Here is an 11,525-nt window from a genome sequence, read left to right on the forward strand (position 1 = left end):
ACAGTTATTATAAATAGCGAGAGATGATCAGTGCTAAATCACTTCGATCTCCCTTCCCAAATAGTTAGCAAGTATACACTTTCAGAGATCTAAATTTAGATTCAGATTAGTATTACCAGATGGGTTTCGCTAGTGCTTTAGGATGGGACAACGGTATCGTGTTGGCCCCAATGGGAGCTGATATTTCCGGTCCAAAACTTGTTGCAGCTGTGGCCAATGCTGGAGGCGTTGGTTTATTGGCTAGCCCTGTTGTATGCATTTATATCTTGATCATTGTTACTATATATTATTATGTGAATCTTGGTTGTGCTAGTATTAGTTAATTAAACTAACAGATGATTGTCTCTTAATTGCAGAATATGTATGATGCGACATTGAAGGCTATAAGGGATACTAAGAAACTCACTAATAAGCCATTCGGAGCTGGTATCTTGTTGGAATTTGATCAAACTCATACTGTCAGGGCAATTTTCGAAGAGAAACTCGCATGCATGCAAGTTTTCTGGGGGGACTATCCCAAAGAGATGGTGGATGAAGCACATAAAAATGGAGTCCAGATCTTGCACCAGGTTGGTTCAATTGCGGATGCAGAAAAAGCAATTGCTGCAGGTGTTGATTGTATCATCGCACAGGGGGTAGAAGCCGGAGGACATGTCATCGGCAATGTACGTATAAAACTCTTGCATTCCCAGACGGTTGAACGTATCTTTATACGAGTATCAATTTATTAACCACACGTTATATTTATGGTTCGTGTGTGTCTACATATACAGGTCAGTTGGCATGCTTTGGTTCCAAGAATCGTCGATTTAATCGGTGACAAGAATATAACAGTTGTTGCTGCTGGAGCTATTGCAGACCCCCGTGGTTTTGTGGGTGCCATATCACTTGGAGCTAAAGGAATTTGCATGGGAACAAGGTAATTGATATTAAGTACATATATATATGAAACCCAATTTACAAGGAACCGTAATTGACGGAATAATTAAATGTTGATGTATTGTTTAGATTCATAGCTACCAAAGAGTCGTATGCACATGATTACTACAAGGAACAACTGCTCAAGTATACTGGAGATGATACCGATTACACAGACCTATACAGTCGTGAAAGCTGGAGAGCACCAACTCGTGTTCTTAACACCCCTTTCCACCAGAAATGGAAACCAGCGCCGGAGGATGTTGAGAATAATGCAGAGCAACCTATAAACTCTAAAATCTAATTTTGTTTGGATTTTGAGTTAATATAAGTGAAATTAATCATTAACATTAAACTTGATTATCATCACTAAACTAGGTTATCAATTAAGAGGGTTAATTTGTCATTTCCAGTTTTTTTTGATAAGGGACACCTTGAATGATCATGTAATGAACCTTTTTGTCCTATTGGAATGCCGCCCCTCTAATAAACCTTGCTGCCCCTATAACAAGGTTGTTACCAATATTTGACTGATTCTAATAAAAATATTTGATTTCATCTAATTAATGTTAGATAAGATTAATGTTATTTAAAAATTATTAGTTGGTATCACCATATATATTTGACCCAGTGAACAACTGGTTAGCCCACTTGACCCTGATCCGGTAGTTTTCCCGAGTCGATAGAGAGAACAGTTTATGGAAATAAAGTTTGGCTACGACATCTGAAGAACAGGTTACCGAACTCATCTGCAAGTGTAGTTCGGCTAATATTTCTAAATACACAGGTAGCCGAACTCAACTTTCACAGAGTTTTTGCTTTCTGAGAAAAGTTCGGTTAGGAGAAAAAAAATTGCGGCGTAACCGAACTCAATATATAGGTTTTTTCAGAGAAAAGTTCGGCCAGGACAAAAAAATGCGATGTAACCGAACTCAATATATAGTCGAACTGTTCTTCATGTTCTTCGTTTCCATGAGGTTCGGCTATTTCGACAAAGTTTTTTAAAAATTTCCTAGCCGAAGTTCTCTGCAACTTCCATTTTCAACTCATTTTGATTATTTCTAATCATTTTTCCAACCAAAAACGAATTATAAGTAATGGGTTTGTGGAAATTTCTTTAATTCAACAACGATAAGGAAAAGGGAAGTAGAGAAGAAGATGAGCCCTCTAAAATTAATAGGTTGTGAAAAATTAAATGTAATAAGTTTGTTATAATTTTTATTTGTTTTTTATTTTGTTTTGTTAATGATTTAGTTAGGTTATATATATATATATATATATATATAGGTGGTTATTGGGTTAGTTATAAATTAAATTAGGTTAAGGGTAGGTTAGCCATTTTCGTTCTTTAGGACTCCCTTTATAACTGTAGGGTACATATTCTTATCACATAATGGCCCGCTACCAAAAAAGGGTGTTGCCCAAAAAAACGGTTCCAGAATTAGCTTTAAGCCTTTACGCAGCACAAGAGATGCCCACAAATTGTTGTCATCTAGGTCCACTAATCCGCAGAGTATTATCCGTTCGATTCCCTTTCGGGATAAATCGAAGTGAAAACTTCGATGGGTCTAGATTAGTTGTTGCGATAAAAATGAGGTATAGAATTGGTGGAATGTTCACCATATTTAGATCAAAGGAGACGACAATCTCAAGATAGATTAAAATTGATTTTGCAGAAAATTCTGACCCTCGCAATCATTCCGTAAGTCCATCAACAAGTTTTTTGTGTTTATAAATACGGAAATGTTATACGACTCCCTCTTTTCCACCTCTCTATTCACCTCCTTATAACCTAAACCACACATATAGATTTAGATTCACATTCAGGTAAAGATGAAACTTATCATTTGCCAATATGTGGGATTTAGATTGTAAGGATGTGGACAAGGAGGTGAAAAAAGGGAGTTGAATAGCACTATCGTTATAAATATACGAATACCAATGTGATGGAATTTTTTTTAATTTTCCGTTTTTTTTTCCGTTTAACCACTATGGGCCATGGCATTGTTATTTTACTCTCCTACATTGGTTTTATTAAGTCCTAGGAAGTGGTTAAAAATTCATTTTCTTATTACATTACAAAAGATAATCACTTTTGTCGGTTATCTCTTTTATTAGTTTATAAAACTTCCATGCAAAACCTGAATCCCACTACTTCGTCGAGCTTCTCTACTTCTTTCTCCTTAGTTTTGATTTTTTGGGGAGTTTATGCTCCTTTTGTTTCCATAATCGACATCCCTAGCATTTTTTCTTTCATAGGTTTTTCATTTTTTTGTTATAATTTAATTGATTTCTTTAACTCCATTATTAACCATTGTTTCTTTTTTCACTGATCTACACTGTAGTTGTAGAAAGTTATACATCATGCATCGAACATTCAAATTCAGGTAATGCAAGATAAATAAGTAAAGGGATGGACAAGAACACAAATTTTACGTGGTTCAGCATGATTACCTATGTCCACGGGGTGACAAGATGAATCTTATTACTTCTCAAATGTTACAAAGGATGGTAATGCTTAATAGAACACTCAAGGATGAATACACTTATCTTCTCTCCTTGGTTACTCACTTACCAAATTTGCCTCTATCTCAATAAATAGGTGTGTATTTATAGGCAAAGGTGAATGTACAACCATACTATGGTGTTATACTAATCTATCTATCTTGATGTTCCTCTCGGGTGGCTGCTATGGGCCCTTTAGATGTGTACCACCCGATACTACTTACACCTAAAGAATATACCTTCCGATATATCATCATCCGATGAAAATGTCTTATCCGATGTAAAATCCTTACCCGATCCGAACCTATCAACCTTCTGTCTTCGGGCCCACCATGACTTTACCCTTCTACTCCCCGCGCATGCTCCCCACCGTTTACCTTCGGCAGTCCACAAATTCTGAAATAAACATATATTCAACAATAATCATTTATATCTAGCGCTCATCGGTGCTCGCAGGCTATAGCCTATTGCGGCCTTGATCTCTTGGCTCAAACACCTCATCTACTGCCCGCCGGTGCACACGAACTATTTAAATAGTCGTGTCGCTGCTCGCTTAACAAGTAGGTTCACACATAAATTCAACAATCATTGCACAAGGATTTGAATCCTAATCAAATATCAACCCATACACCAAGACAATTCAGAAATTCTAGATTCAGCACATACACCACAACGAAATATTCAGACTCATAAAAGCAACATAATGCAGACAACTATCTTAGTACACAATAGTTCAGAAATTACCCCAACAGGTTTACACCGACAATCACAACTTGATATTTCACATTCTTCATGAATACTAATCTGACTGATCCAAATGAGCATTGTACCAAGAATTTAGCGAAAAAATAATGGTTAGAACTTAAATTACCACTGACTCAATAAGTTCCTCTCAAAATGAATTTCTACATGTTTATCTGAAAACTCAGTTGGTTGGAGTACTTATAAAACTCGGATTTAAGTGAATTTTTTACGGAAAACTCATTTCCTAAATAGGTTACTCCCATTAAGATATCAGAGCATCCTATATAGCACAATATGGGTTTCTGAATATGGGTCAATCTTTTGACGGTTATCAAATCTAGTGTTAATATAAAGAGCATTGGCCTGCTCTTCAATATTCTTGCCTTCCCAAAAAGGCTCCACTCTACCACTAGTCTGGCCCACTTCTAAGGCTTCTAACCTTTTTGCTATAGCAACAATTTTGGCATATGATTCATAACCTCCTTCTACCCTATTAACGTTTCCTCTACTTAAAAGAATTGTTTTCTGGGGTGCCCTACTATTTTCCCATTTCTGGGTTTTTTCGGCGATTTCATTAAAAAATTCCATCGCCGCATCAACAGTTTGGTTTTCAAATCCACCAGTGCATAGAGACTCAACCATGGTCGTTGTGGAATAATCTAAACCCTCATAAAGGATCTGAACTAGCCTAACCTTTTCTAAACCGTGATGAGGACACTGGGATAATAAATCATTGAACCTTTCCAAATACCTATATAAAGATTCTCCCTCTTGTTGTGAAAATGTGCATATTTGCGTCTTAATAGACGATGTTTTGTTCCTAGGGAAAAACTTATTGAAAAAGGCAGATGTAAGTTGTTCATATTTCTCAATTGACTCGGAGTCCAAACTATACAGCCACGACTTGGCCTTATCTTTCAGGGAAAATGGGAATAACCTAAGTTTCAAAGCATCATCATCTAAGCCTCTAATTCTTAGTATACTACAAATTTCCTCAAAATCCCTAACATGGGAATAAGGGTTTTCATTTTCTTTCCCTAAAAAGATTGGGAGCATCTGTAAGGTCCCAGGTTTCAGTTCATAGGGTGCCTCCATTTCAGCTAACTTAATACACGAAGGACGGGTAGTCCTAGTTGGATTCAACAAAGCTTTCAAAGTTGCCATTTCTGGCGCTATCGGAGCAACAGGGATTCTCTCCTCAGTCAAAGAACGTTAAAAAACAGACTCTTCAAAAGCCGGACTTTCTAGTTTAAGGTAATCGAGACGCTTCGAACTACTAGGTTTCTCTTTAACAAATCTACCTAGTGCGTCTCTTTTACGTTCAGGCATACAATGGGATTTTCTAAATTGGAAGGGTAAGCAAACACAGATCAAGGCCGACTCAACCAAATCAAACCTATTAATTTCTAGCAAACAAAAAGCATGATGGCTCCACTTAGATTGTTTCTAGACCAGCTTCTAATCCTTCGAACGGGAATTCGTTACAATTTAAGAAAACCCTTCTGGAATCAATCCGAGTTAACGTTAGTTGAATAGAGGCGAGGGAAGATCGGTGGAGCTTTGATACCCAAGGCCTCACCGGTATTACAAGGCGGCGCAGTCACGCATTCAACTTATAGAAACCGTCAAGAACTTCGAAGTATGCTTAAAAGAGTAACCAATATTTTTCGAATGACTTTCCTGTTAAGCTCGTTACCCTATCGGTCTCGTTCTAGTCAAAATTTTAGGCTTAGGTTCGCGTAGGTTACGTGTTCCTAAAGCGGGCAAGAAGAGAACGGTGATGAAATCCGAACCCTTATCTTATATGGCCAGGCCTTTCCCTTTACTAGAAAAATAAATGTCCGTATTCAGTCCTCAACATATATGCATACGAAGGAGTCCAGTAACTCGCTGATAGGGGATTCACGAGTGTTTAGAATTTTACCTCCCGTTCCAGACGGGGGATAAATCGGTTGTAGTCGACTCGGGCCACTGACTTTGATGTCTAGTGTACGAACCCAAGGTGCAGAGACAATATCGTAATTGTCCTCCTTCTCTGCAAACAGTTTATATTTAAAGTACCCTTCCGTAGGATAATAAAAAAAATAATGTCCCAAAGTCCAAAATTCCAAAGGTCCAAAAAAAATAAAGAAAAATTACAAAGATAATAAACCCTAATACAGTTTTTTTTTAATAAAATAAACAAACCCTAAACTAAAATTGTCTAAAATAAAATTGTCTTCTTTTCTTTTCTTTTTGCTTTAATCCTTAGCTCCAAGTCTTTATGAAATCACCAAACTCCTTGGCTCAATTTTCTTTATGATCCAGAACCTGTAGACACAAGATAAATACCCAAAAACATAAAAAAAAGACAAAAATAATAAAAAATAAAATAAAATAAATCTAAAACCCTAAAAACAAGTCCGCGTCGGCGGCGCCAAAAATTGATGTGATTTGTAGATAGTGGTAAAAGTGGTTCGATTCTCAGACTTGTGAAGGATATTTATTAGACTTAAATTCTAATATTAAAATAGATAACTCACTAAAAATTATAGTAAACTCAATCAAAGATGATATCAATACTAAAAGAAACACTGAGGCTAAGATTCCACTATTTTCCAAGTTCAAAGTGATTAAACCAATACTTATATTTATGCAATTTTCTTGTTTAATTTGATTCTAAAATATTGCAACAAGTAGATTTTCAAAAGTAATAATTGTAAATACCAAGTATGAAGCATCAAAAGTCTTAAAACTAATCATACTCCATCAAAATAGATCACAATCACTCGAATAAAAATCATATTCAATGATAGTTCAAGCCAAATAATCATATAATTATTGCAAATAAAAAGATACAATAGAATATACCACTTTTTGTTGGAAAAATAACTTCATCTATCGCCTCAGCAATGGGGTTTAGCTCCTCATATTAATCATGATCTCAAAATATGTGTTTGTTGCTCAAAAGATGATTAAAAGATTGAAAAGTAATAGCACAGACTGTTTGCAACAGTGTATTGGTGTTGCAAAACAGCTGTTACAATGGAACTGTTACAGAAAAAATGTTGCTTTGTCGTTGATTTTAAGACCCTAGAATACGACTGCCCTGCACAGCTTAATGTTCTTCAGCTGTTAAACAACGACACTGTTCTGCGACTGTTTCCCGTGCGTCAATGTTCTTCGCGTTCTTCTTCTTCAGCAGCAGCAGAAACAGAGTTTGGTAAAGCTCTGATTTCTTCTTTTCTGGCTCTCCTTAGGTTCCCAAACTCTCGACACCTCTTCTATATGACCCAAGACATCTATTTATATCAAAAATAACGATTAAAACTCTCCCAAATCTTCTAACATCTCTTTCCTTCTCTTCACGGCCAAGTTGCGGCAATTTCTTCTTTTAGAATTTCTACGCGTTTCTGAGGTTTCCTTTTTATTCTAAACTCTTCCTTAGATAGATACAAATCTTTGGGAAGGTTTACAGTGCTTTAATCTCTCTAAAATTCCCTAAAACAGGTCACACACGTGACTTTCCATATTTTCTGTTGTGAGAAAAATCCGTTGATTGAGCCCAGTCTAATCGATTTAAAAACCCATATCAGATTCCTAGACCCATAAGGAGTTAATCCTATGAAAATCATAGGTTAAATCGACCTCAAACTCCTCCAAATCACGATTGCCAAAACTGTTCTTCAGTGCACTATTTTCCTGCCAAAAACCTGGTTTTTGAAATGTTGAAGATGGTTGCCCCTTATCCAGAGTAGGGGTGCGATTAGCAACTGCCTGGAAATGGGATGCCCCTTAGTAATTAGGTTACCCCTTATCCAAAGTGAGAGTCCGAATAGCAAATGTCCTCCAGGTGCTTTCCGACAACTTTTCGAGCCAATTTTTTCCAAAAATGTTTATTGGCCAAAAATACCTACAAATAAATAAAACACCATAATAAGTACAAAAATGAGCCCTAACATATATAGAATCGAGACTAATCGGACACAAAAATGTGTCTATCAATCACTTGTTTACTCTACCACCTGAAAGAGAAAATCAACACAAGGTCTGAGCCTTGGAAATGCAAGTGCACTCTAATTCCATCATATATACCGGTCACATATAAGTAACAAAAGTATAAAGACGTCTAAAGGTTTTAACTACAACAAATGAAGGTCATGGGTTTAACATTCGACACAAATGACGATACCATTTATCTTCGGCAGTCCACAAATTCGGAAATACGCACATGTTCAACAATAATCATTTACATCTAGCGCCCACAGGTTCTAGCAAGTTGTATCCTATTGCAGCCCTGACTCTTGGCTGAAACACCTCATCTACTGATCGCTTAATTAGCAAGTAGATTCACACATAAATGCAACAATCATTGCATAAGAATTTGAATCTTAATCGAACATCAACCCATACACCAAGACAATTCAGAAAGTCTAGATTTAGTACATACACCACAATGAAATGTTTGGCATCATAAAATCAACACAATGCAGACAGACTGTTTCAGTACACAATAGTTCAGAAACTACCCCAGCAAGTTTACATCGACATCACAACTTGACATGTCACATTCTTCATGAATACTAATCTGATTCAAAATAGAATTGTACCAAGATTTCAACTAAATAATAACAGTTAGAACCTAAATTATACCAATGATTCTATAAGTACATCTCATACTGAATTTCTACATGTTCATATGAAAAAATCAGTTGTTTGGGGTACTTCTCAAACTCGGATTCAAGTGAAATTTTTACAGCAAACTCTATCCTAAATAGGTTACTCCCATTAAAATATTAGAGAATTCTATATAGCATAACTATATAATTTTATGTTTTCAGAACTGCCGAATTATACAAAACCTGCAGAAACAGTTTCAGAAATACAAACTTTTATGTAATCTCACCTGTCCCGATCAATCTGAAATTTTGATTGAGTGATGACTACAGTAAGGTATAACATAATCCAAAATCGGACTCGACCAGCAGGAGAGCGCACATTCGGTAGTCTGTTGTGACATTTCCTTTGCCCATCTTGGTGTCTCAGATCAATGAGGAAGAGAGTGGTAAGAGGTAGCTGCTAAAGAACTGAATATAGAAAGATGAACGAGGCGATTGAAGCGATCTGATCAATTCAATCATTTCCAATAGGGTCGTTGAAGCAAGGTATCAGTTAGTGCACCGGGGATCATATGAAAGGAGGAATGCCCGTTTCACCAGATTTTATTTATTGGAAAAAATACTCCCAACTAGTTCAAACCTAAACTAAGTTTCAACATACATTTCAAGGTAACCAACGGATGTAGAGGCACCAGCTAACCGATCACTTGAACCAACACGATGATCCGATGGTTAGGTTTCAGTGTATGGATCAGTCAGTATCTATTATTTCAGGTGTCACAGATAAAACCCAATACGAATTTAACCTAGAATCTCTACTTCTTAACCTAGATTTTCAAGAAGATAAACAATTGAACATTATATACTACCAATAATACATTGTAAAGAACGAAACAACTTGCCTTTGTCTTGAGTCACCCTAGATAATTTTTAGTTTCAGTTGCAACTTTTCTTCATGCCGTGCAATTCCTTTCTTTAATTTAGAACTAGTTTTTCTGATATCTAACTCAGGCATCTTAACCTAGGTTTTTATTTCCTTTTCTGACCTAGTTTATTAACTATATCCAGCTATTTTTTTAGGGAATCCTATTAGCTAACAATATGACTATCTTAAAAGTAGCCTAACAACAAACAATTAAAGAAATTTAAGGTTGTGACACCAAATATCAGTCAATTCCCATCATACCCGGTATGCATAACACGAGTTACATACTAGTGTATCATAAACATTATAATTAATGCTTTAAAAATAAACAAATTATACTTAGAAAAAGAATTCGAGAATTCCTAACGGGATTTTAATTTGTCACGAGCATGGCTTTTGGTCAAATACAACTTTTGGTTAGTATCGGGAGATCTTATTCCAAAGATGCATATTATGCTGATAATAATTTGATTTTGCATAGGTAGCTTGACCTTTGATGGTCAATCTTTAGTCACCAAGTAATTTCAATAACAATTTTTACTTAACAAGGAAACTGGCTTCGGGTTATCGGGAGATTTTGGTCTATAGTTGTATATTTTGCTGATAATAACATGAGTTTGCTTAGGTAACTCAAATTTTGGTTAAAGTGGTCGATTCTGAGTAACCAAGTAAATTCGAAAAATTCTTATTAGATTTTAGGTCACGAGTACCTATGCTTTTGATCACTCATAATAATAAAATAGGAAATACGAGGCAATTGGTTCTGTGTTATCGAGTGATTTTTTTTTTAGAGATCGATGCATATTGTACGTGATGACAATAATCTAGTTTTACCCGGGTAGCCCAGCTTTTGGTTAAAGTGGTCGAATTTGAGCCACCAAGCAAATTCTAAAATACATTTTGATATTTCAAGTCACAAGTATATATAGTTTCTCTTAATCATAACAATAAAATGTGGTTTACGAGGCAATTGATGTTGCATTATCAGAAGACTTCGATTTAGAGATGCCTATGATGTCCATAATAATCATATTTTTTCTAGGTAACTCAATTTTTGGTTAAAGTGGTCGACCATAATAACGACAATATACTCTAAAATTCCTTATGAGACTTTAATTACGAGTATGCCTCTTGATCAATCACTATAACAATTTTTGATCTATGAGGTAATTGATTTCGAGTTATCCTGGGATTTTGATCCAGAGATGCACATTGCTGATAATAATTTGGTATTGTTTAGGTAACTCGACTTTTGATTGAAGTGGTTGGTCCAGAGACGCACATTTTTTTGATAACAGTCTGGGTTTTGGATTTTTATTTTAGTTTGGAATATGGTTTTTGATCATAGATGTATTTTTTTAGTTTACGAGGTAAATAAATAGATTATGGGCAAAGTTTGGTTTAGGAAATTCTCCATGAAATCATATCTAAAGTGCCCTGAACGTTAGGTCGCCGCTCGCCTTTAAATCGTATCCATAGTGTCCCGAATGTTAGGTCGCCGCAGGCCCAAAATTATGGTCGTCAGTGTAGTTACTACTTTGTACAAGTTAATGTCCAAAATTAGAACCGTTTCTTGGGAACCATCCCTTTTTCATGGGGGACTATCATTTTAATTTTAGGAGATCATTATGAAGTAAACCTAAGTCACCCCTTATCTAGGTATTTATGTTAATACCAAAGTTACCCTTTCTAATTATTGATTAGTTAGTTAAATGATTAAGTTAAGTTAGTTAATGATAATGAGGTTTTGTTTTTTTTTTGAAGAATAATTTTAGAGAGAAGAAATAGAGGGTTTTGGATTTTATTTTATTTTATTTTATTGTTTTTTTTTTTTT

The 11,525-nt window shown here is 35.6% G+C and overlaps 1 protein-coding gene and 1 pseudogene across 1 annotated transcript; both read left to right on the forward strand.

Moving 5' to 3' along the window:
* Nucleotides 1–56: 56 nt before the first annotated feature.
* LOC113341438 (nitronate monooxygenase-like) lies at nucleotides 57–1,222 on the forward strand. The gene is made up of 4 exons (XM_026586313.1): nucleotides 57–251; nucleotides 357–665; nucleotides 774–919; nucleotides 1,009–1,222. The coding sequence occupies exons 1-4, from the start codon at nucleotides 120–122 to the stop codon at nucleotides 1,220–1,222; spliced, it is 801 nt and encodes a 266-aa protein (XP_026442098.1). The 5' UTR covers nucleotides 57–119.
* A 3,645-nt stretch (nucleotides 1,223–4,867) lies between these two features.
* On the forward strand, nucleotides 4,868–4,967 carry LOC113341489 (annotated as a pseudogene).
* Nucleotides 4,968–11,525: the final 6,558 nt, after the last annotated feature.

This window comes from Papaver somniferum, unplaced genomic scaffold, assembly GCF_003573695.1.
Source record: "Papaver somniferum cultivar HN1 unplaced genomic scaffold, ASM357369v1 unplaced-scaffold_29, whole genome shotgun sequence".
Lineage (NCBI taxonomy): Eukaryota > Viridiplantae > Streptophyta > Magnoliopsida > Ranunculales > Papaveraceae > Papaver > Papaver somniferum.

Excerpts from the sequence above, each read along its gene's own strand:
- LOC113341438 (XM_026586313.1), top strand. The coding sequence starts at position 120 with ATGGGTTTCGCTAGTGCTTTAGGATGGGACAACGGTATCGTGTTGGCC. Across the intron at positions 666-773 it reads GAGGACATGTCATCGGCAAT|GTCAGTTGGCATGCTTTGGT; the intron begins GTACGTATAAAA and ends CTACATATACAG. Across the intron at positions 920-1,008 it reads GGAATTTGCATGGGAACAAG|ATTCATAGCTACCAAAGAGT; the intron begins GTAATTGATATT and ends TGTATTGTTTAG.